The sequence below is a fragment of the Balaenoptera borealis genome (assembly GCF_965194805.1).
Source record: "Balaenoptera borealis genome assembly, chromosome: 4".
Classification (NCBI taxonomy): domain Eukaryota; kingdom Metazoa; phylum Chordata; class Mammalia; order Artiodactyla; family Balaenopteridae; genus Balaenoptera; species Balaenoptera borealis.
In genome coordinates, this window is record NC_138861.1 from 43,079,965 (window position 1) to 43,107,032 (window position 27,068).

The following is a 27,068-nucleotide window of genomic DNA, read 5'->3' on the forward strand; positions in this document are numbered from 1 at the left end:
ATATTTCCATTCCTCTTTTATGTAAGTAACCCAGAGGTCTAAAAGTGAATTCATTTAGATCCTGCACTCAAGCTGCATGTTGATTATTAGAGGAAATTTTAAAATAAATAAAATATAGAATAATAATGCCTTTAGAGCGGTACAGATGAAGAATTGTGGCAGTTCAGAGGAGTATCAGCCAGGAATATCAGTAAAGGTGGTGTTTAAACTGTTTCTTACAGTGTGGGTAGAATTTGAGTGTGTGAATGATGATGGTCACAGCTTCGGCTGAGTCGTAGAGAAAGGAAATTGAGAGACGTGTATGGGGAAGTGTGAGTAATTAAGTTTGATTTAATAGGGTATCTGAAGAAGCATAATAAGTGGGAAGAACATAGTTCAGGTCTTGGAAGGATTGTGAGTGTCAGGAGGAGTTGGCTTTTATGTTGTAAACATATTGAGGGGGGAGACAGACATGTTAAATATATACATAGCATATACATAAATTATTTTATAATGTAAAGTAGTCTTTACTGCTGTAAAGCAGGATAAGGGGCTAAAGAGTGATGAAGTGTGCTAATTTACATCAGTTGGTCAGGGAAGGCCCTTTCTGTTTGAGCAGAAACCTAAATGAAATGAGGAAGGGTCATGTGAAAATCTGGGAGTAAGAACCTTCCAGAGAGAGCAAAGGCAAGGGCAAAAATAAGATTGGTATGCTTGAGGAATAGCAGTGAGAACTCTGGCTGGAACTGAGGGTCAGTGAGGGAAGAGTGGGAAGAAATGCGGTTCAAGTGGTAGCTAGCGGCTAAGATTGGCTTGACCCAGAAATGAGAATGACAGGCAGAAGGTGAGAAACTTGGGAGACCTGAAATGCAGTATTCGAGTAGCAAGTGGTTGAAAATATAAGACAAATAGGTGTTGATACTAGTAGATTAAAACATCTGTTAAGAAAAATTAGCAACGTATGAAATAAAGGTGAAGTAGTAAATGAATTACCATATATTAATCATCCAGATTCAGTAATTATTTGGACTTGACCACATTGCTTTATCCATCCTTATGTAGGATCATCTTCCTTTTAAAACCATGAAATTGCCAAGAAAGAAAAAAAAAAGAACTTGGCCAAAGACGAAAACATTTGTAACCATATTTCAGCTCTGTCTTGATATTGGTCTGTTTTAGAGAAATGTATTTAGGGTACCCATAGTGACAGTTAGGAGGAGTAGCTATGCTGGTAAATGCTAGTGTTGATGGGACTACTCCAATATTTGTCCTTAGCCGAAATCAGTGTGCTATAATTATAACATCTTTATAACGTTTTCAGTTTGCCAAGCAATTTCATATTTGATTCTTATAATAGCTGTATGATATATAGGTGAAGTTAAGAATCTCATTTTATAAATGAGGAAATTGAAACTTAGGGAAGTACAGTGACTTCTGTAAACTTATAAAAAAGTGGCAGAACTGGTCCTTAAATCTGTGTCTTCTGACACCTTGGTTAGTTATCTTGAGACCTCATGGGTAGGCTTATTCACCTAATACTTTTGAACCATGTTAAATTAACTTTGCTATAAATACATTGACCAGTTTTTAAAGGTCATGTTTTTACTAATACAGAGGGAAATTTCAAAGACTGAATTATGAGTTTAATAGAATTGCTTTCTTTTTTTGTAGGCAAACAAAAATCTAAATAATTTCATCTGACACAGAAGGCATTTGTGCTTTTTGGTTTTAGAACAAAATATGGTCTCTGTTGACATACATAATTAGTTCACTAAGCACTGCGACCTTCATTGTCTGAAACCATAACTAGAACAATTAGAGTTGAATATTTGTAGCTTCCCTTCTTTTCTTTTTTTTTTTCCACACTGTTTACTTTATTCACTGCTCTTTTGTCTAGATTTGACTGAAATTAAGAATTCAGTCCTTTAAATTAGAAGAACTACTTGATAGCAGAACAAAATACCTACTGAGCATTAGAAATATTTCATAGTGCTTTTTAATGAATTTTCAAATAACTTTTTAAAAAAAATGGTAGATGTAAGAAACAATTGGAAAAACTTTAAGCTTATTATTATACCACTTTATTTTTACCAGCTCAGTGGTAAATTGGATTAAAGAACAATGTTAAATATGTGTGTTTTAGAAGATGTGATGCCTTGTATTGTTCCAGAAGTCTGATTAAGGCTAAGACAAGTTCTTTTACATCCTTTCTAGAAAGTTTCTATCTTTTTCTAATAAGCATTTTAGAAATTAGGTTTTACCATTCATAATGTAATATATTGTAATAAATCAAGAAAGTTATTTCCAGTATCCTTCTCTTGCATTATTAAGGTAGATTTTTAGTCTTTGGGTGAATTTTTGTTAATGTTGAATCTTTTATTTTCCATGAAGTGTTCACCCATAGATGCTGATTGTCAAATGTAAAGCCTTTTATAATGTTAATGTCAAGGTATATTTTCAGGATTTGAAAAACATAAGTAGTGCCAGAAAAAATTACGTGAGCTTTTTTGTTTTAGCTTTGGTCTTGGGCAGCTACAGAAAAGGCCATAGACTAGGAGTTGAATTTACAGGGAGAAGAGCTACTGTGCACCATGAAGTGAGCAGACATTTAGTTGGCCAGTATGGGGAAAGTTAGGGAAGAATATGGTCTGAGAAGTGGCTGCAGAAGTGGGTAGGGGTCAGACTGTCAGCAGTTTTATGAGCCATGTTATAGCTATTGTGGTGTTGAGAAAGTTCTCTGGAGTGATGGGTAGTGTTAAGCGGTGCACCAAAGGAGGGCATGGGGGAGTTTTCCTCTCCCAGTGCAGTTGGTCTTGCTTTGAAATGGGTTACATTTATGACATTACAGTAAGTTTTTTTTTTTAATTGAAGTATAGTTGATTTACAATGTTGTGTTAGTTTCTGGTGTACAGCAGAGTGATTCAGTTATACATATAGATACATATTCTTTTTCATATTCTTCTCCATTATGATTTATTACAGGATATTATGTATAGTTCCCTGTGCTGTACAGAGGACCTTGTTGTTTATTTTATATATAGTAGTTTGTATCTGTCAATCCCAAACTCCTAATTTATCCCTCCCCCACCCCCTTTCCCCTTTGGTAACCATAAGTTTGTTTTCTATGTCTCTGAGTTTGTTTCTTTTTCATAAATATGTTCATTTGTGTCATATTTTAGATTCTACATATAAGTGATATCTTATGGTATTTGTGTTTCTCTTTCTGAGTTACATCAGTATGATAATCTCTAGGTCCTCCATGTTGCTGCAAATGGCATTATTTCATTCTTTTTTATGGCTAATATTCCACTGTGTATATATACACCACATCTTCTTTATCCATTCATCTGTCGATGGACATTTAGGTTGTTTCCATGTCCTGGCTATTGTAAAGAGTGCTGCTGTGAACACTGGGGTGCATGTATCTTTTCAGATTATAGTTTTCTCTGGATATATACCCAGGAGTGGGGTTGCTGGATCATATGGCAACTCAATTTTTAGTTTTTTAAGGAACCTTCATACTGTTCTCCAAAGTGACTGTATCAATTTACATTCCCACCAACAGTGCAGGAGAGTTCCCTTTTCTCCACACGCTCTCCAGCATTTGTTGTTTGTAGATTTTTTTGATGATGGCCATTCTGACTGGTGTGAGGTGGTACCTTGTAGTTTTGATTTGCATTTCTCTAATGATTAGTGATGTTGAGCATCTTTTCATGTGCCTGTTGGCCATCTGTATATCTTCTTTGGAGAAATGTCTATTTAGGTCTTCTCCCCATTTTTTGATTGGGTTGTTTTGTTTTTTTGTTATTGAGTTGTTTGAGCTGTTTATATAATTTGGAAATTAAGCCCTTATTGGTCACATCATTTGCAGATATTTTCTCCCAGTCCGTAGGTTGTCTTTTCATTTTGTTAATGGTTTCCTTTGCTGTGCAAAAGCTTATAAGTTTGATTAGGTCCCACTCGTTTATTTTTGCTTTCGTTTCTATTGCCTTGGGAGACTGAGCTAAGAAAACATTGATACAACTTGCGTCAGAGAATGTTTTGCCTGTGTTCTCTTCTAATTTTATGGTGTCATGTCTGATATTTAACTCTTTAAGCCATTTTGAGTTTTTTTGTGTATGGTGTGAGGGTGTGTCCTAACTTCATTGATTTACATGAGGCTGTCCAGCTTTCCCAGTACCATTTGCTGAAGAGACTGTCTTTTCTCCACTGTACATTCTTGCCTCCTTTGTTGAAGCTTAATTGACTATAGGTGTATGGGTTTGTTTCTGGGCTCTCTATTCTGTTTCATTGATCCATATGTCTGTTTTTGTGCCAATACCACACTGTTTTGATTACTGTGGCTTTGTAGTATTGTCTGAAGTCTGGGAGGGTTATGCCTTCAGTGTTGTTCTTTTTCCTTGGGATTGCTTTGGCAATTCTGGTTCTTTTGTGGTCCCATATAAATTTTAGGATTATTTGTTCTACTTCTGTGAAAAATGTCTTGGGTAATTTGATAAAATGAGTAAGTATTAAGACCCATTGGGCCTGCTATTATAAGAAGCAGTTTATAGCATCAGGCTATTTACAGAGTTTTTCAGCCTTGACTCTGTGACATATTTGGCTATATGATTTTTTACTGTGGGGGATTATTATCCTGTGCATTGTAGGACCTCTAGCAACATTCCTGGCCTGTACCTTCAAGAAGCCAGTAGCACACCATCCCCGGCTATAACAACCAGAAATGTCTCTAGATGTTGTCTGGGGGGATGGATACTAAAATTGACCCCAATTGCTAACCAAGGAGTTATCAGGATCAATAATAACATGCATATTTTCTGGCAGCTGATGCCATTTGCAGCAGCAGGCGTAGTCCATATCCTGAAGCTCCTGATTCCCAGATGTCCTAGTTTAATTCTGCAACCTCCCACAGCTAGGAGTAGGAAGTTCCTGGTCACAGCTGTCTCTAGGGCTCTGTTATTAGCAAAAGGCAGCAATAATGATATAACTGGAGGCTGTTGCTTCAATCTTGAATTGTTGGAAGTGAAGGGTCAGATTAAGACAAGTGGCACAGTTAGAGTAGCGCAGGTTGATATGGAAACAGAAGAAACAACAGTACAAGTTGTCAACATCAAGAAAGCAGTACGTTTGACTCATAAATATCTGAAGGCGTATATATTGGTTGGCATGGCCCATTGATGTATTTCAGTCACCTTTAGGGAGGCAGTATAATGTCGAGGTTAAAAATAAGGTCTCTGAAGCCGGACTGCCAGATTTGAATCCCAGTTCATCACTTGCTAGCTGCATGTCATTAAGCACATTTCTTAATCTTTCTATTCTCTTACCTGTAAAACAGGAATAATAATGGTATCTAGGTTCGTGAGTTGTGGTGGGTTTGAATGAGTTCATGCATAATTAGAATTAAATCAGTTAGTATGTGAAAAACGTATAGAACAGTGCCTGACACTTGATATGTACTCATTGTTAGCGCTTACTATTCTGGTAGGGCTCCATTTGCAAGAGGATACATTATTTAAATTCTTTAAATTCTTTAACCTTCCTAGCCCTCAGTTTTCTCATCTGTAAAATTGGGAAAATCTTATCTACCTAACAGGGCAGTTGTGAGGGTTAAATGAAATATTTCCTGTAATGTGCTTATTATTAGCACAGTGCCTGGCATGTAGAAGGCAGTTAATTAAGGTCAGCTTTTTAGTTGTTATTGGCACATTAGATTAGGGAATCATGAAGCTATCAAACAAGTTCCATAGCTAACTTGTTCACTAACATTCTCAAAAGTTTCTAGACCATTTCATAGTTATCACTTGGTATGCAGAAGCACTCATAAAGATAATATAAGACCATTTCACATTTATCCACTTTTTGCAGGTCAGCTGTCAGGATCTTATGTTGCAAGCAAATGAAACCAACTCCAGCTCACTTACATAGAAAAGACATTTACTAAGAGGATCTGAGGTAGCTTACTGGAAGGTTGGAAAACCAGAATGCAGGCTCCATATCTGGGCGTATGCTGCAAATCACGGTTCAGCACGATTTCAGTGAGGGCACTGTCGCTGCCATTGCTTAGCACTGGCCCTAGCACCTCGCACTGCCGGGACTCTGGTGACTAGCTCTGGTGACTGGGTGCTGCCCCTGGTGCTGTGGACACTGCTGAAGGCATTTGGTCTCACCACAGTTGTGGCTGCCCCAGAGTGAGTTCCTCATCATTCCTCTTTCTTGTTATCGCTAGTTTCTGATTCCAGGTCTGGGGCAAGTGCCTTTGATTTGGCAGAGCCAAGGTCACATGGCAGTGCCCCCAGAGTTCGGGAAACAAATAATTATAATGTGACCTATATACCACTTATTATATGCCAGATACTTTTCTAAGTACTTTATATTTTATTTTATCCTCACAACAACATCGTAAGGTAGGCACAATACTATTATTTTACTGATGAGGAAAGAGAATTTTAGGAAGTTTAGGAAGTTTACATAGCTAGTATGTGGAGGAGCCAGGGGTTGAACTCAAGTAATCTGGCTCCAGATATTTGCTTGATTATCTGGTGTTTTGAGCTTTTATATAATAAGAAGCAGGCTCTGCCTTTCCCCAGCCTTATGTGGAGGCGTTCCCCAACAGTGGGGGGGACTGTGGCTGGGCAGCCGGGAGAATGAGATATACACAGTACTTGGCTAAAAGTCTGACTTGGCAAACCAGTCATTGCCTTAAAAGATCTAGGATGACGGACACTGGATCTGAGGAACAGAGCGATTTTTTTAATGCTCTGCCATTTTTTAGATATTCTCTTAGAGGCGAGTGCTTGTGAATTTTCAGACTCTGGATCAAACAGGGAATATATGTCTGTAAATGACACTTAGGATTCTGCAGTAATTTTTATAGTGAGAGGGTATTGACCTAATTTATTTTTGTCATGAACACATATTTTGGAAGGTGACAAACTTTATTTGCTACTGGGTTGTAGAGCTGCAAGTCTGTTCTTCCTTGTGGGTGGGCAAGGAAGATCATGATCAGGGCCATATGCCTCCCCCCATCAGACTGGTATGGTCTCCCTGGGGGTGGATTTTGGGCTTTCAGGCAAAACAGATCCTCTGACCTTAGAGATGGTAGAATGGAATTCACCCTTAAAAAAAAATTGACAGTTTATTGAAGTAAATTTTGCATATGATAAAATGCATACATTTAAAATATGCAGTTCGATGAGTTTTGACAAATGTATAAACTTGGGAAACCCATAATCACAATCAAGATACAGATAAAGTTTCTTGTGCCCCTTTGCCATCAGTCCTCCCCATCCACCCCTCTCCCCAGGCAACAACTGATTTGTCGTGATAAATTAATTTTGTGTGTTCTAGAGTTCTGTATAAATGCAATCATATAGCATGTATTTGTGTCTGGCTTTTTTTGGCTCAGCATAATATTATGAGATTAATCAACAGTTATTGCATGCATCAGTAATTCACTCTTTTTTATTGCTGAGGAATATTCTGTTATATGTATGTACTATAATTTGTCTATCCATTAACCTGTTAATGGGCTTTTTTTTTTTTTCCTAGTTTTGGGCTCTTATGAGTAAAGCTGCTATGAATACACATATACAAGTCTCTTTGGGACATTTGTTTTTATTTTTCTTGTGAATGCTTAGGTACAGAATGAGTGATATGATCAAGTGTATGTTAACTTTTATAAGAAATTGCTAAACAGTTGTCCAAAGTGAAGTAGTTTTTTACGTTTCCTCCAGGAGTGTATGCAAATTCCAGTTACTCTTTACCAACACTTGGTATTGTCAGTCTTTTTAAACTTCAGCCATTGTATTGGGTATATAGTTGTATCTTCTTGGAGCTTAAAATTGCATTTCCTTGATGATTAGTGACGTTGACTATCTTCTCATGCACTTACTTGCCATTCATTTGTTTTCTTTAGTGAAGCGTCTGTTAAAATTTTGGGCCATATTTTATTTGGGTTGTTTGTCGTCTTATTGAATTTTAAGACTTATTTATATATTTTGAATACCAGTCATTTGTCAGATACATATCTTACATCTGTTTTCTCCCTATCTGTGGCTTGCCTTTTCATTTTTTTAATGGTGTCTTTTTGAAAAGAAGTTTTTAATTTTGATGAAGTCCAGGTTATCAGTGTTTCTCTTATTGTTTATGTTTTTTGTTTCCTAAGAAATGTTTGCCTACCCCAAGGTCATTGTTCAGTCTACTAATAAGCCCGTCAAAGGCATTCTTCATTTCTGTTATTAAGTGATTTTTATCTCTAGCATTTCTTTTTGGTTCTTTCTTAGGATTTCTACATCTCTGTTTATGTTGCTCATCTGTTCATGCATGCTGTCTGCTTTATCCATTACAGCCGTTAGCATATTAATCATAGTTTTTAAATTCCTGGTCTGATAATTCCAACATCCCTTCCATTTCTGATTGTGATGCTTGCTCTGTGATCTCAAATTGTGTTTTTTGCCTTTGGAAGCCTTGTAATTTTTTTCTTTATAGTCAGCCATGATGTATCAGGTAAAAGGAACTGCTGTAAATAGGGCTTTAGCAATGTCTGGGTAAGGTGTGGGAGGAGGGAAGCACTATATAGTCCTATGATTAGGTCTCAGTCTTTCAGTGGGCCTGTGCCTCTGGATTATGAACTTCACAAGTGTTTCTCAGTTTTTCTGTCCTCCCCTTAGGGGGGGACAGGATAGTTAGAGTGTGCTGGGCTTGGATGTTTCCCTTCCTCATCTCTGTTAGGTGCTGGTTTTACCCAAGAGGTTAGGTTCTGGTTTCTCCTGAGGGTAGGCCTTGTTAAGAACAGAGTGCTCGGTGTATTTCAAAATGCTTTCAATTCTCCACCACTTGCTGGAAGGATGAGGGGGTTTTTCTGCGATATTTGCAGGGGTAACCTGGTCTGGCTCTTGGAAGCAAAACTCAACATTGTGGGACCCTGCTTATGACTGGGTCCCCCTGGAGTCTTTAATTCTCACAGTTGTCCACACTGAGCCTCCAGCAGCTCATCGATTACAGTTCAGGTTTTCCTACCCCAGCACTGGTTCCTGAGGTGGTTTTTGCTGCGGTGAGCCATGGCTCCCTGCATTTGCCTGTCTCTCCAATTTTGGGAGTAGCGGTGTGCCCTGTGTCTCCCCTTTTATGAATCCAAGAAAAGTTGATTTTTTAGTCTGTTCAGCTTCTTACTTGTTGTTAGAATGAAGTGGTGACTCCCAAGCTCCTTCCATGCAGAAACGAAACCGGAAGTCAAGGTCATGACTGAGTACTTCCTCACACCAAGATTACCACTGTTCTGCCTACAGTCATCGTTCCTTATTGGTTTTCTTTTTGAATTGAATCGTATGGTACCTACTCTTTGGGTCTGGCTTCATTGGCTCAACATTGTCTGTGAGATTTTTTGTTTTTAATAGCCGCAGTTCTATTTTATTGCTGTGTAGTGTTCCATTGTATGATTATACTACAGCTTCTTTATCTGTTCTACTGTTGATGGACACTTGGGTTGTTTCCAGTTTTTAGCTATTTTGGATAAAGCTGCTATGAATATTCTTGTATTTGTTTTATGATGGACATATGCACTATATTTCTTGGGTATATTTCCTAGGAGTGGAGTTGCTGGGTCATAGGATAGGCATATGTTTAACTTTAATAGTTAAATACTGCCAAAAAAGTTTTCCACAGTGATTTTACCAATTTTTACTTGCACCAGCAATGTATGAGAATCCACATACTTGCTAACACTTGGTTTTGTCAGTCTTTCTAAATTTGGCCATTCTAATGGGTGTACAGTAGTATCTGATTTGTGGTTTTAATCTGCATGACAAGTTGAGCTGAATGACTTGTAGATCCTCCCCAATACTAAAGTTTTATGTTTGTTTGTTTGTTTAAAGAGTCTAGTGCCTGCTTATAGCAGTGGTTCTCAATTAGCTGCACATTGGAGTCACCTGGTGAACTTTTAAAACTTAAAGTTCCCCAGGTAGTTCTAAGATTCAGAGAGGGTTGAAAATCATTGGCATTTATGGATGAAACAGTCTGTGCCTCTCAGGACTTTGCTGTACCCTTTGGTGAGTGACATGTTCGTCTTTCTCCTTGCCCAAGCCAAAAATTGGGTAGGGGGCAGGGAGGGGGCATGGGCTATCCTACATTCCTCCCCCTTCTTGATCCCCCACAATCTAGTCACTCTGTAAGTCTCTTACTTTACCTCCTAAAGAACTCTTGAATCTACCTTTTTCCATTCCCACAACCTTAATTTAGATCTTTATTATTTCTTACTTGGACTGTAAAATACCTCCTTAATAGTTCTTCTACTTCTACTCTTTCCTTCTTTCCCTTCAGTCTAACCTCCTACCAGACTGTTCTCTAAAATAAATTGATCAGATTCTTCTGCTTCTTTCTCCCTTATCCCTTTTAGGAGAAGTCCACACTTCTTGGTCTGGCATTTATAAAGTCCATCATGATAGTCTCCTGCATACTTTTCTAGCCTCTTTTGTTATTTTTATTTTTCAAACTTTAAATTTTGATAAAATTTCATACAGAAAACTTAAACCCTTTACCCAGATTCACCAGTCATTGTTTTGTCCCATTTACTTTAATGTTTTCTCTTTATATATATAGTTTCTTCTCTTTTCAGCCATTTGAGAGTGATTTGCAGACATCGTGTCCCTTTATTCCTAAGAACAAGGACTTTTTCTTATATAATCTCAGTACTTTTATCAAAATTAGAAAGTTATTTAGGAAATTGATACAGTACTATTATTCAATCCACAGTTGTTCCAGTAATATCCTTTATAGCTATTTTTTTCCTATTTTGTGATCCAGTCCATATTGTATATTGTATTTAGTTGGCATTTATCTTGTCTCCTTTTATCTGCAACAGTTCATCGACTTTTATTTTTCATGAGCTTAAGCTTTTTGAAGTATGCGAGCCAGTTTTTCTACTGCCTACCATCTATTTCCTTGATTTTTGGTCTTTATTATTATTTCCTTCCTACGTCTTACTTTTAGTTTAATTTGCTCTTTTTCTGTTTTCTTAAGGTACAATCTTAGATTGTTGGTTTAAGATCTTCCTTCTATTCAAATATAAGCATTTAAAGCTATAAATTTCTCTCTAAGCTTTGCTTTAGGTGCATTGCACAAATATTGCTATGTTGTGTTTTCATTATCATTCAGTTCAAAATATTTTCTTTCTCTTGTGGTTTCTTCTTTTTCACATTAATTTTTTAGATGTGTTATTTAATTTCCAAATTTTGGGGGGTTTCCTGCATATCTGTGTTGATTGATTGTAATTAAATTCCACTGTGGTCATAGAACATTCTCTATATGATTTCACTCTTTTAAAATTTATTGAGTTTTGTTTTATGGCATGAAATATGACCTGTTTTGCTAAATACATCATGTTCCTGTGAAAATAATATGTATTCTGCCATTATTAAGTTTCCTATTCCGTAAATATCAGTCAGGGTGGCTGATGGTGTTCAGATCTTCTATGTCTGTGCCAGTTTTCTTTGTCTAGTTGTTCTTTCAATTGCTATAAGAGTGGTGATAAAGTCTCCAAAGATGATTGTGGAGTTGTCTGTTTCTCCTTTTAATTCAGTCAATGTTTGTTTCATTTATTTTGAAGCTCTATTATTGGAACCAACATACACATTTATGATTGTTACATATTCCTGATGAATTGATCATTTTATCATTATGAAACATCTCTCTTTATCTTTGGTAATACTTTAAAAAAAACTATTTTATCAGATATTAGTAAAACCATGCCAACTTTCTTATGCCTACTCTTTGCATGGTGTATCTTTCTCCATCCATTTATTTTCCATCTATTTATACCTTTGGCTTTAAAGTGCATCTCTCATAGGTAGAATATAGTAGGGTCACTTTTAAAAAATATCCAGGTAATTCCCTGGCGGTCCAACAGTTAGGACTTTGCACTTTCATTGCCGAGGGCCCAGGTTCAATACCTGGTTGGGGAACTAAGATACCGCAAGATGCGTGGCATGGCCAAAAAATAAATAAAAAATAAAAATTCCACTCTGACAATCTCTGCCTTTTAACTAAAATGTTTAGTCCAATAATATTTAATGCCATTATTGATGTGGTTGATTTTGTATCTACCCTCTTAGTTTCTTTGTTTTTTACTTCTTTCCTCTGTATTTTTTCTCTCCTCCTCTTTTCCTGCCTTTTTTTTATTATCTGAATATTTTAAAGAATTTCACTTTTATTTTCCTGGTAATTTTTTAGTTACACTTCTTTGCATTATACTTCTAATGGTTGCCATGATTATAGTATATATATTAAACTTTTCATATTTCACTTATAATTAATAATGTACTGCTTTTCTCTTAAAACATAGAAATTTTGTATCCTTTTAGGTCCATATTTCCCTTACCTCCCCCCTTGTTCTTTAATACAGTTGTTTTATATGTATTACATCTAGATACATTGTAAACCACAGAAATGATGTTCTAACATTTGCTTTAAGCAGTTTTATGGTTTATAAAGAAATTGAGATGAAAAGGCAAAAAGAAAAAAAAATGGTTTTTGCATTTACCCAGGGAATTACCATTTCATTTCCTTCTCATTCTTTTCTGAACATCTGCTTTTTCTGTCTGGTTTTATTTCCCTTCAGCCTGAGAACTTCCTTTAGCATTTCTTGTAGTTCAGGTCTGCTGGTGATGAATTCTCTTAGTTTTACCTGAAAATATCCTTAATATCCTCTCTAATTCTTTTTTTTTTTTTTTTTTTTTTTTAAGTTTTGGATGCTGGAATTATTTATAGCTACTTTATTTATTTATTTATTTATTTATTTTTGGCTGTGTTGGGTCTTCGGTTCGTGCGAGGGCTTTCTCTAGTTGCGGCAAGTGGGGGCCACTCTTCATCGCGGTGCGGGGACCGCTCTTCATCGCGATGCGCGGGCCTTTCACTATCGCGGCCCCTCCCGTTGCGGGGCACAGGCTCCAGACGCGCAGGCTCAGTCGTTGTGGCTCACGGGCCCAGCTGCTCCACGGCATGTGGGATCCTCCCAGACCAGGGCTCGAACCCGTGTCCCCTGCATTAGCAGGCAGATTCTCAACCACTGCGCCACCAGGGAAGCCCTCCTCTCTAATTCTTAAAGGATATTTTCACTGGATAAAGAATTCTAGGTGGACAGTTTTCTTCTTTTTACCACAGTGTTCCACTCTCTTCTGGCCTTTACAGTTTCTGATGAGAAATCAGACATTAGTTGGATTGTTGTTCTCTGATAGTAATATTTTTTTTCTCTCTTGCTGCTTTTGAGGTTAGCTCTTTATCTTTGGCTTTAAATAGTTTGACTGATGTACTTTGTGTTTATTCTGCATGCTGTTCATTAAACATCTTGCATGTATAAATGTTTGTCTTTCATCAAATTTGGAAAAAATTGGGCCATTAATTCTCCAGACACTTTTTCTGTACCCTTTTCTGTCTGCTTTTCTTCTGATATTTTACTTACACATAAATTGGAATATTTAATATTTTCTTACAGGTCTGTGAAGCTCTTTTTCTTTAGTCTTTTTTTCTCTCTGTTCTTTACCTTGGATAATTTATATTGATTTAATTTAGTTTTACTTTACTCTTTCCTGTCATCTTCATTTGGCTAGGTCCATCTAGTGAATATTTTCTTTGAAAAATTGTAGTTTTCAATTCTAGAATCTATTTGCTTCATTTTTACTATGCTGAGATTTCCTGTTTTTTTCACTGAGATTTTTGATTCACTGAAAATATTTTGTTTTACTTAATTGAAGGTATTATAATAGTGTCTTTTAAATCCTTATCTGTTAGTTCCAATCTCTTGTTCATCTCAGAGCCAGACTAAATTGATTTTCTTTTCCCTTGGGAATTCTGTTTCATTTTCTTGGTTCATTATATACCTGATAATTTTGGATTGTATCCTGAACGTTTTGAACATTGAGATGTGAAGATCCTGGATTCTGTTATTTTTCTCCAGTGAGTATTGCTTCCTTTGTTTTGGCTGATAATTTTCTTGGCTGGACTTGCATTACAAACTGTTTCTTGGGTGGCAGCTCTGGTCTCAATTCAGATCTTTTGGCTTTAGGTGAGCTCAGTCGAGTCTGTTCTGTGCAGGTACCTTGAGGGGTTAGAGATGTGAGTAGACAGAGTTTGGGAATCCCCTTTCTGGATCTTTCCTTTTCAGGATTCCCCCATACCTTTTACTTTTGTGAGCTTAACTTTTCCGCAACTCAGAAGGACTAGTTTTCCCCTGGATGCTCTGGCAGCTACTGGGTGCACAGCATAGATAGGATTTAGTTTTAGGCGAAAAGCCAAGGAGATGGAAACTTGCTTGCATAGCTCCCTATCTCCCCTCCTCCAAGCAAGCATGTGCTCTCCACCAGAGTCTCTTTACTCGCCAGTGCCTTCAGTTAATTGCTTCTTAAGTTGTGTTCAGCTTTTACAGTTGTTTTCTGTGCAGGGTTGGGGAGGTTTAGTATAGGGTCTTAGTCCATTAGTTCCAGAAGCAGAAACCTGTCCTTGGAAGCCTCCTATTGTGGTTTTCCTCCTACCCTGCTTGCCATCCCTTATAAGTTTCCTTTGCTAGTTCCTCCCATGTCCAAATATTGGGGTGTCCTAGAGCTCAGTCTACAAACCTCTCTTTTCTATCTACATCAACTTTCTAGATCAGAGGTCAAGCCAAATCCATGCCTAGTCATTTATGTATTGCCTGTGTCTGCTTTTGGGCTATAACAGCAGAGTTGAGTAGTTATAACAGAGACCTTACAGCTCACAGAGCCTAAAATGTTTGCTATTTGGCCCTTTATAGAAAATGTTTGTTGACCCATGTTCTAGGTGATCTTATCCAATCCAAGGGATTTAAATGCCATCTGCACACTGATGACTTCTAAATTTCTTACCCCCAGCTTCAAGCTTTCTTCTGGACTCAGGCTCATATATCCAAGAGCCTAGTAACCTTATCTACATAAACCTTAATATGTCCTATGCTAAACTTTAGCTATTTTCTCCATGTTGTGCTCCACCCCCAGTCTTGCCCAGGTCTGTTAACAGCAATTCCACCTTTCCAGCTGTTGCGGCCAAAAACCTCTGTAGTTGTCCTTCACCTCTCTTTTTCCCATCTTTCACATCTGTCTGTAAGGAATTCCAATTGGTTCTGCCTTCAGAATATGCCTAGAATCTAACCACTTCTTACCTCCTCAGCCAATGTCACCTTACTCCAAGCTACCATTATCTCTTGCTTAGATTAATCCATTAAATTGTTCTCCTTGCTTCTGCCTTTGCTCACTTATAGTTTAATGCAACACAGCAGGAAAAAAGTGATCCTTTTTAAACATAAGTCAGGTCATTTCACTCTTACGCTCAGACCTTCAAGTGGCTTCTCATTTCACTAAGAATAAAATCCAAAGTTCTTATTATGGTCTTTAAAGCTGCACATGTTCTTGCCCTTCGCTGCCTCTCTGACACTTCCTTCTGTTCTCCTCTGGCCCTCAAGCTGCATGGCCTTCTTGTTGTTCCTTGAAAAGCTGAGCATGTTCCCACCTCCTCGTCTTTGTATTTACTATTTCTTCTGCCTGGGATTCTGGACTCCCGGATATCTTTATGGCTCACTCCCTCACTTTATTCAGGTCTCACAAAAATATGATACCTCTTCTGAGGTTTTCCCTGACTACCTTATTTAAAGCAGCACATTCATGAACACATGCCCATTAGCATTTATGACTGTATAACATGTGTATTTATTTATTTGTTTTCCCCAACTAGGATATGAGCTCTATGAGGGTAGGGAGTTTTGTCTGTTTTGTTCACCACTCTATCCTGAGTATCTGATATTGTGAGAGAGCTCAATAAATTGAGCTCAATAAATTAGTAGAACTGATGAATGTATGAATGAATAATCACCATTCTACCCAAATTGCTTTAGTTGCAGTTTCTAGAATATACTAGACTCTTTCTATTCTGCTCCTGTTATTCCTTCTATTTAGAATCTCTCCTTTACTGTGTCCCCATCTGTCATCCTATAAGATTCAGCTTAAATATCACCTCTGATTAAGTCTTCCCTCTGAGTGCTTACCATGTTAAGTGCTTCCCTCTGGTGCTCACCACACTGTACTGTAATTATTTTTTACCAATACTTCTAGTTCCTAGAAGCCTAAGATCTGATTTCTATTTCTATTTCATCCCATGCATATTGCATAGAAGATAGTAAATACCTGTTGAATCACCAGCTATTTTTAGGAGGAAGAAAGTAAGAGCATATCTTACAATTTGGAAGAGTGATGATTATGTAGATAGCTAGATCTTAATCTTCCTGATTGGATTAGAGACCAAATACCTAGTGTCTGTACATCTCTTAACCACAAGGAGCAGAAACTTAACTCCAGTAGCCTCAAGTAATCTGGGTATATTGTAAGGAGGCAGTGGCAGTGAGGAAAATAGGGATCTCAGAAGAAGCCAAGATGCGGAGACCCTTCAGTGGAAAAAGGAAAGTCTCTTCAACAAATGGCTCTGGGAAAACTGGATATCAACATGCAAGTTGGACCCTGTCTTATACCATACACAAAACCAGCTCCAGAATGTATCTAAGACCTAAATGTAAGACCTATAACTATAAAACTCTTAGAAGAAAAGCTTATGATAGTGGATTTGGCAAAGATTTCCTGAATATGACATCAAGAGCACTGGCAACAAAAGTAAAAATAGACAAATTGAACTACATCTAAACTAAAAACTTCTATACATCAAAGGACACAATCAACAGAGTGAAAAGGTAGCCTACAGAATGGGAGAAAATATTTGCAAATCATATATCTGATGAGGTTAATATCCAGAATATATAAAGAACTCCTACAACTCAACAATTAAAACAAAAATAACCCAATTTAAAAAATGGACAAAAGACTTGAATAGACATTTCTTCAAAGATGATACACAAATGGCCAACAAGCATATGAAAAAGTGCTCAACATCACTAATCATTAGGGAAATGCAAATCAGAACCACAATGAGATATCTTCTCACAGTTAATAGGTTGGCTACTGTTTTAAAAATGTAAGTAACAATTATTGGTGAGGATATGAAGAAATTGGAACCTTTGTGCACCGTTGGTAGGAATATAAAATTGTGCGACCGTTATGGAAAACAGTATGGTGTTTCCTAAAAAATTTAAAAATAGAATTACCATGTGATCCAGCAATCCCACTTTGGGGTATATTTCTGAAAGAATTGAAAGCAAGACCTTGAAGAGATATTTGCACACCCATGTTCACAGCAGCACTATTCACAATAGCCAAGAAATGGAAGCAACCTAAATGTCCATCAGTGGATGACTGAATAAATAAAATGTGGTATATACATACAGTGGAATATTATTCAGCCTTAAAAAGAAAGGAAATTTTGGGGCTTCCCTGGTGGCGCGGTGGTTGGGAGTCTGCCTGCCATTGCAGGGGACACGGGTTCGAGCCCTGGTCTGGGAGGATCCCACGTCCCGCGGAGCGGCTGGGCCCGTGAGCCACAATTACTGAGCCTGCGCGTCTGGAGCCTGTGCTCCGCAAAAAAGAGAGGCCACGATAGTGAGAGGCCCGCTCACCGCGATGAAGAGTGGCCCCCGCTTGCTGCAACTGGAGAAGGCCCTCGCACAGAAACGAAGACCCAACACAGCCATAAATAAATAAATAAAAACAAATACTTAAAAAAAAAAAAGAAGAGTAAAAAAAAAAAAGGAAATTTTGACACATGTCCAACATGGATGAATCTTGAGGACATTATGTAAAGTGAGATAAGCCAGTCATAAAAAGTCAAATACTATATGATTCCATTGATATGAGGTATTCAGATCAGTCAAATTCATAGAAAGTAGAATGATGCTTGCTAAGGGCTCTGGGGGAGTGGGGGAGGGGAATGGAGAGTTGTTGTTTAATGGGTATAGAGTTTCAGTTTTGCAAGATGAAGAAGTTCTGGAGATTGCACAGCAATGAGAATACTATACATAACAGTACTGAACTATACATTTAGAAATGGTTAACATGGTAAATTTTACGTTACACGTTTTTTACCATAATAAAAAAAAAACAAGATTTTCATAAGGTCATAATTTAGAAACAGAGGAAGCTCTAGATACAGATAACACTTTGTCAACAAACTTTGACAAGTTTGGTAACACTTGTCAAGTAGAGTTTGTGAATTTTTAAGCTGTGACTTTTCATCAAAATAATTCTACTCTTTGTTCTTCTTGTGCTTTCATTTGTCTTCCCAGTACCCTAGTTGACTGATTTGCTCAGCATTCCCAACTCAAACCTTCAGAAAGGGTCCGATTAGCTCAGGAAATTCCTCTTTCCTCTGTTGCGCAATGGTTTTCTAACCCGGCCTTATCTTGAAACCTGTAGCTTGCAAGGCCTTGTGTCAGGGGTTCTTCTTTGGTTCAATCAGGGGCCACCCCTTAATTGGGGACTGTGAAAGAGACAGTTTCTCTTAGTAGAAATCAGTGAAAGTCTGTAAATATATGCATAAAAGTAGCCAGATATAATTTAAATAAGACATTCCAAATCCTTTTAAAGTAGATACTGCTTTAGAAGAATAATAAGGAAGATATAGTGGATGCTATGGTGAGGGGCTCAGTTACCTCCTTTAGGACCAGGGCTGTCCTTCCAGGAGTGATGCCTGCTGAGGGCTCATAGCTGAGTCTCCCCAGGAATTGCCTCTGCCAAAGAGAACTGCCTTGTCCACGATTATACCCCTATCCAGGGGATAGCCTGCATCTAATAACCAGGGGTAGGGATGCGGGGGTACAAAGGCCTGGCCCCCTTCCCTTAATTTGGAACAACTTTAAAGAGCCATCTCAGCTTCAGTGCTCCATATACGATTGGCCAAGGCCTATGATGTAACAACAGCATTGCAGCTCTGTCCAGTCTTACTACCCTCACTCACTTGAGTGCAGAACCCTACAATAAGTTTCCTGCATCCAGAGACTCTTCCCCCAGAATCCGATCTAAAGCAGAGAAGTTTTTGTTTTCCCCTCTTGAACTTTTGAAATCTTCTCTCTGAAATTTTTTTTTTAATTTTCAAGTCTTACGTGAGATGTTCAGTTTATTAATTCCCTCACTAGTTTCGAGCCTGTGGTAAGGTGAACTCTGAAATATGGCATTTTTTAAACCAGTATTTTTTTAATAAGATATTTAGGAATGCAAGGAAATAACTGAGTTTTCTGGGAAATGTTTTAAGTGATATTAACAGGATTTTGCCTTATTATAAAAGTTCTCTTTTCATTGGCTTAACCAAGTTCAGTTTGATATTTTAGTCTTTTATTAAAATTGTCTCTATATAATTAAAGTACACTGATTTTGAGATACTTGGTAATTCACTTTTTTTGTTTTGCTATTTCGACATTTCCCCTTGGTTTGTTTTACTGCAGTGATATCCATAAGAAGTAACGAATGTGTGACTACATGCTCAATGGGTGGGACAAGGGAGAGAGTGAGGGTGGAACATAAATGTATAATGATCATTTTAACGCCTTCATAACTACAAATCAGACTTTTGATGTAGCTCGTATCCTTTCCATTCAGTAAACATTTATTGAGAACCCTGGGCTAATCTCTAATGATACAGAGATGGCTATGACTGTCTGTGTCCTCAAGGACCTGACTTTACTGAAAGGGAATGTATTCATTTATTTGCTTAGATTTGTATTCTGTTGCCCTGGGAATACAAAGATGTAGAGATAGTCTATTAAATTTTGTGTCAGACATTAGAAACATTACTATGTATAAAATTTGTCATGGTAAAGAAAAAGAGGTTTGTATAAGGAGTAGAAGTGTAATATAAATGTGGATCTATGGGAAGCAGAACATTTCTAGAGCTTCCAGGAAATAGAAATTTGGCATAGGAAGACCCTAGGATTTATGCAATCTATAAGTATTCCAAAAGTTTTGGTTTTAGAGGATCCAAAAGAAAGAGGGGCAGATACTTACTGTTCTAGGTATTTACTGAAGAGTCCAGTCAGTCTCCCAAACTGAGTCAGTGGTACTTTCCCCCAGAGCAGTGCCTACCTTATCTTTTTTTTTTAATATTCTCTAGAATCTAGTAGAGTGCCTTGCACATAACAAGTTTCACTAAATGTTGGTTAAATTTGTCTATACCAGTGTTTTTCAAAGTGTGGTCTGTAGATCCAAGAATCTTTCAGGCAGCCTGTAAAGTCAAAACTATTTTCAATAATACTAAGACATTATTTGCATTTTTTGATTTTTGTGTCATTTGTACTGTTTACAAGGTAAGGATATTGCCCCCTGGTACCTACAATAAGATCAAGAAATATAAGTTGAATGCAGTTTTAAAGGCCAGATGTGTTTTTTATTATATTAGTATCATGTTTATTACATAAGGATTAGGTAGGTTATAATTATTTTTAAAAAGGGCTATAATGGTGGCTTTTAAGTGCTATAAACATGAATATAGTCTTTTGAATGTTTGCCTTTTATGATTTGGTGTTATTTATGACTATTTCTTTCCTCCTTTTTTTAGGAGTCTACTATGGCTCAAGAATCTCCAAAAAATTCAGCAGCAGAAATTCCAGTGACTAGTAATGGAGAAGTTGATGACTCTCATGAACATGGCTTTAATAGGGTAAGAACACTTTGCTGTCTCTTAATACAAAGAATCATGATAAGCCCTTAAAGTTGAGACAAAAGTAATAGAGTTTAATATAGGAATATGTTCTTAGATAGGCTGAAATGCCAGGAATCCAATGTTATTATGGAGGGATGACTAGGTGGGACATGTTAGTGATTTGTCAAGAATAAGCTCCAGGCCGCTAAAGCATTTAGGCTTTGATGTTACTATCTGCAATTTTATTACATGACCAGAGCAAGAGTATATCTGATGATTTTGGCATATAACTTTATAGAAAATGACTTCATTTTACTTGTGATAAGAAAAAATATTAACTAGATTATCCTTTAAAAAATTGGTACTATCTTATCTCTTTTCTTAGTACATAATTCCTAAGTAGGCTTCTCTTGACTTTGCCGTTCACTTTCTAAAATGGCATATTTGACTCAGTGGTAAATGAAACTTGGGGTGTGTTTAATTTTGATCTGCTGCGCATTTGAAATTGACATTTAATGCATTTTAATGGAAGCATCATGGGTTTAGAGATAATGTGGGTTCAAATTTCAGCTGTGCCATTCCTAGCAGTGTAACCTTGGGCAGATATTTACTTAATCTCTTCTAGTAGTTGTTTTCTAATCTCTCTAAATGAGATCTTATTTTCATGGGGATATTAATATTAAATGAGATTAAAATAAGTAATATGCCTAATATAGTCCTAGAAATGATAATGATGGTTATCATTTCTGGAGATACTTGAATTAAACATCCCTTTTTATGACATTTGATACATGTGTACAACTTTAAATAACTTTAAAAATATAGTTTCGTATTCTTGAAAAAGTATTGGTTGAAAGATACTTGAATTATTTTACAGCTTAAATAGGCCTCTTTTTACTTCATATGTTTTAAGAATAAAATTCTTTATTTTAGTTTAACAGAAGGTGATATTTTAGATCAAGATTTCTCATTCTCAGCATTATCTACATTTTGAGCCAGGTAAATTCCTTAGTGGAGGGTTGGCCTGTGCATGTAAGGTGGTTAGCTGGATCCCTGGCCTCCTCCTAGTAGATGCCAGTAGCACCCTCCAGTTGTGACAAGCAAAAATGTCTCCAGATGTTGCCAAATGTCAAGGGTAGGGAAAAACTTGCCTCTGGTTGAAAACTACTGTTTTAGATCATTTTAATGGATTTTTAGAAAATTCCACTGAATTTCACTTATTTTTGGCTCAGCAGTCCTTTGGAAGAAACAAATGTGTTTTCAGGCTTGGGATATGTTTATTTTAATTGCAAGTGTTTTAACTCGGTTTCTAAGCATCCATGGTCCAATATAGGGTGACTGACAGAAGAAAGACTTAAATTCTGAGCACTCAAAGGAAATTTTCACTTTCTGGTATTTGAAAACACTAAGACACACTTGTATATTAAGGAGACTCAAGTTACCATCATTAGACAGTCTACCAATTACTTTATAAACTTCTATTAATTCAAATAATTCGTTATACCAGGATTTTAGTTAATGATTGCTTCATCTTATTTTTGGTAACAGCTCCTTTTTGTGAATTTATTCTGCAAACATTTATTGAGTGTCTGTTGTATACCAGGCATTGGGGATATCATCACAACAAAAATGACAGAAATACCTGCCACCAGGGAGTTGATACTCTAATAGACAGTCTAATGAAACCTTTGAGAAAAATGCAACACATACAAAATGCTGCATTATTTTGGGGATTCACCTGCCATCTTCCATCTTAAGCCTTAAGCCTGTTTTTTTTTTTTTTTTTTTTTTTTTTGAGCTATAGCTTATACATAGTAAAAAGCACAAATGTTAAGTGTAAAGCTCAACAGAACCACCACCCACATCAAGAAGTAGAACATTTCGAGGTCCTGCCTTACCTGGCTCCCTCTTGCCCTCTTCTAAGCAATATACCTCCCTCCCTTCCAGGGTAATTACTACTATAATTCTGTTGTCATTGATTGCTTTTGACTCTTCCTGAACTGCATATAAATGGAATCATACAGTGTGTACTCTTTTCTGACTGGCTTTCACTCAACATTATGTCTATAATATTGTTGCTTTGGTAGTATTTAATTCTTTTTCATTGTAATATAGTTTTCCATTGTGTCAATACACCACAATTTGTATATCCATTCTTCAGTTGATGGATACCTAGGTTGTTTCCCAGCCTGTGCCTATTATGAATAAAGCTGCTGTGACCATTCTTATACAGGTCTTTTGGTGTACATAATCACCTATTTCTGTTGAGTATATACCCTGAGTGAAATTGCCAAGTCATGGTGATGTTTGGGTTTGGTAGATATTGTCAGCTAGTTTGCTGAGTGATCAAACCAGCTGACAATCCTGACAGCAGTGAATAAGTATTGTAGTTATTCCACATCATTACCAATTTTTGGTATTGTCATACTTTTAAATTTTAGCCATCTGATGGAATCATAATGATTATCTTATTGTGGTTTTAACCTGCATCTCCCTGATGACTAATGATGTTGAGCATATTTTCAGATTATTATTGACCATTTGAGTATTATCTTTTATGAAGTATCTTTTCAAGTCCTTTGCCCATTTTTCTATTAAGTATATGCCTTTTTCTAATTCATTTGTAGGAGTTCTTTTTATGTTCTGGGTATAAGTCATTTGTATGGATGTGTGTATTGCAGATGTTTACCTCCAGTCTGTAACTTGCTTTTGTACTCTATTAATGGTATCTTTAGATGAGCAAAAGTTAATTTTAATGAAGTCCAATTTATTAGTGTTTCTTTACCTTTAATGATTTTTGTGACCCTTCTAAGAAATCTTTGCCTATCCCAGTATCATGAAGATACTCTATCTTCTTCTAAAAGTTTTACTGTTTTACTTCTTACTCATAGGTCTGTGATTCATCTTGAATTTTGTGTATGGCATGATGTAGGGGTCAAGGTTCATTTTCTTTTCTCATATGCATGTGATTTTCATCATTTGTTGAAAAGACTATCCTTTCTCCACATAGGGGCCGTTGCTGTTAATCAGGTGATCGTACATGTGTGGCTCTGCTACTGGGCTGTTTTATTTCTTGGTCTTTTTGTCTATCCTTGCAAAAATACCACACTATCTTACCTACTTACTTATTAGAATAATTAAGTCTGGAACAAATACTAGCTTCAACCGTGATACCTGGTAGTTAATTCCACCAGCTTCATTCTTCTGCAGGGTTGCTTTGTACCTTAAACCTATTCATGAGTCTTTAGTTAAGAACCTTTATTGCCTTTGAGTAGTACTGAAAAGTTTTTTTTAATCCTTTCAAATTTTAACATTAGAATAGAGTCTTATTAGAGTGAAGTGAATTAAATCATTATATATCTGTATAAGTTCTTTGCTTATGCAGTCAAAGCCAGTTAACTTGCTGCTTTGTAAGTTTACTTCTTATTTAATGTTTAATTCTCTTTTTGGAGATTCCCCTGTAATGTTATTTCATTTTCTGTTGGGGGGTAAAGAAGGAAAAAAAGAAATGTTGTCCTGGAGCTCTCTTCTTATTGGATGTGAACTTTACCAGTAGGCAAGACTCCTTAGACTCCTTAGAAGCAGTAATCCACTTCAAGCAGTACACCCCACTTTACCTCCCTAAAGCAATTCCACATCATAAAAAACTTGTTTCTCTTTGTAGCTGCTCTTATGAACAATATATATCTTGAGAGTTTCTTACATATTTAATATTCTTTAAAATAAAACTTGGCTATGTGATCCCTTTTAGTTACTATGAGTGAAAACAGTATTTCAAAAGCATCTTTTGACTGTTTTAAGTAAATTACTCTCAAGATCTGTTAGGCATATATTTACCTACATTTTGGCATACTCCTTTATTTTCCTGAGCAATAAAAGGGAAATTGTATTTAACGTCATATTCATATTTCTCTTTTAATATAGATAAAAGTTCATAAGGAAAGTGTGAATAATGTACTGCTTAGCATTATATAGGCTAGTAAAGAGATTTCATGAGAAGCTAGCTCATAACTAAGGGTATTTTACTAATATACATATTTTATACATCTTTGATGTTTAAAATCATACAATACACAACATTGTAAATCAACTATACTTCAATAAAAAAATATTGAAAAAATGAAATAAAATAAAATCATATAATGGCTTTTATTTAATGCATACTGCATAATGCACTTTAAAAAGTATAAAGTCTTGTATGAAATTAAGATGATGGCTTATTAAGTTGTCATAACTTGGCTGGCCAGTTGGCGTCACTGTGGCCCAGGCAGTGAAATTGTAAATGGTTCTGTTCTCCTTTCTGTGTCTCACTGCCGATGTTTCATTTTTCATTTGATTTCCCTTCTTAGTCTCCTACGACGCCGAGGCTCTGGTGGACTTTAACTCAACATTCACATTGAAATAGAGAATGTAATGGGAGAATTTGTCCTAGAAATTCCCTGGCAGCAGCTTAACATGTGTTAATGTTTCGAGGTTTGTTACTTTTTTTATTAAGATGAGGGGCAGCAGCTATATGTAGAGAGGATAGGATAATAATTTTAGTATTATCTCAGTTCTTTACAGCAAAAATATTTTTGCTTCTAAATAAAAAGTAATTGTTATTTTGTAAAGAATAGTAAAGTTTAATCTCTAAAGAATACAAATTACTCTTTTACTTATAAACTACATATTATTTATAATTTATTCTGTTATAGTGCTGGTCAAAATATTAGGTTAGAAATGTGCTATTTGTACCATGAGTTAAAGAAGTGAATATTAGCTCCTTGTGAATTAAGTTGAAACTTCTTGTGAATTAAGTTATATTTGGCAGATTTAGAGAAATTACCTTAGTTAAATATAGCTAAAATAAAACTTTTCCTGTGGTAGGCCCAAAACTAAAATTCATAATTTAGGTTTTTCCACCTATAGACCTTTTCTCTAGAAAAACCTATATATACACAAAGCTACCAAATCTTGTGTTCAATTTGAAGGAGTTTAGGATCCCTTGAACCTTGCAGGTGGATCCTTAGGTTCCCTGTGTTTTAAATACTCCTGATCTACAAGTTTTGAGTTAAATCACAGGATTTTAATCCAGTAGGAATACCTTGAAGATCCCTGTGTCTCACTACTTCATTTTACAACTGAGGAAAAGGGGCCCTGAGGTTGTGATGGAATTACCCATATTAACTTGCTGTACCAAAAGCTTATGGGATTGACTGTAAGTACAGTGTGGGCAAGAATGCTCATTCATTACCTGATCTCCAGGCCCTGGCAGCAGTGCTGGCACATAATAGATCATCAGGCTTTCATTAAATGTTTAGTGAATGAATGAACAAATGTTAGAACCGGGACTAGAAACACGGTTTCTAGGCTTCTATGGAACAACTGGAAGAGATATTATACTCTTAGACTTGACACATCTTTTGTCCTTAATTTTCCACATGCATCATGGTCATCATTGTTGTAGTTGTTGTTGTTGGAAGTTTTGTTGTTTTGGAAGTTTTTATTGTTATTTTTCTTTTACTCTTTAATTCTTTTGTTAAACTAAGTAGTTTCTCCATTCCCCTGTACTTATTAGTCTGGGTAACATACTTTAGCAGTCTAAAGAAGACTTGGGAAAGAATATAAGAATAGAAATTATAAGAACCCTTTTTGGAACATATTTCCTCTCCGCACCTTAATGTCGTAACTGTCCATTTATTTATCTGCTTTTCCCAGGAGCTTGGAATCACTCTGTTTAGGGCAGAGATGGTGTGTGCGCACTGCACAGCTTATGGTTCACAGTAGTTGTTCAGTGAAAGAGTGAGTTTCAGTATGACTTAAATTTAACATAATTTCGACTTCAGCCATTCTATCCTAGAGTTTGAGTAGCATCTGATGACAGTTTTTCCCCATACTATATGGTGATACAGTATAATGTTTCTGCATTATCTGAAAAATTTAGTAGCTCTGTCATTGGCAGCATTGATTTGATGAGGGCTTTTTCCTAAGGCCAGTTTTTACCAGACGTATATCTTAAGACCCTTTTTAAGGTATGGCAAATGTTTTTCAGGGGTTGTTTAATCCATGCAAATCTAAATTCATTTTAATATTTACTTTTTTAAACTATAGAATATATTCTTAGTGCTATTACCACAAATTAAGTTTTAAAATATATGTGTTTATTATATATACACCTATTAAATTAACTCTGGATTCATATTCCTGTTGAAAATTGTGAATAAGTATAATTTTTAATGAAAAGCTGAAGCCATATGTATCTTAATTATAATTTTTAGATTGCACCTTTATAAACAAATGCTATCATGGATAAGTGTTTTACTATTTAGGAGAAATTGTTTTGAATGTAGTTATATACAAACATTTCCATAGTGATAGTCTTTGAATGAATTCAGCAGTTCCTTGATGCAAATTGTTACATCTTAACTTCAGTAGTACTTAGAATCTAGACTTTAGTCTAAGATGCAGGGGTTGGGGTGGAACCAAGAGAATAGACAGTAAACTGCCAGAAGATAGTGATGCTCTAAGTTCTTGTTAAA

At 36.3% G+C, this 27,068-nt stretch overlaps 1 protein-coding gene across 10 annotated transcripts in view; it reads left to right on the plus strand.

Annotated features, from left to right (window-relative positions):
- ARFIP1 (ARF interacting protein 1) overlaps nucleotides 1-27,068 on the plus strand; it is a 129,451-nt gene that overhangs the window by 22,070 nt on the left and 80,313 nt on the right. For all 10 annotated transcript variants that reach the window (XR_014244525.1, XM_082391551.1, XM_082391550.1 and 7 more), the window contains one exon: nucleotides 20,467-20,568. Coding sequence is in view for 9 of the 10 variants with exons in the window: in XM_082391551.1 (XP_082247677.1) it covers nucleotides 20,467-20,568 (102 nt within the window). In the remaining variant the exon portion in view is untranslated. The remainder of the gene's footprint in view (nucleotides 1-20,466; nucleotides 20,569-27,068) is intronic.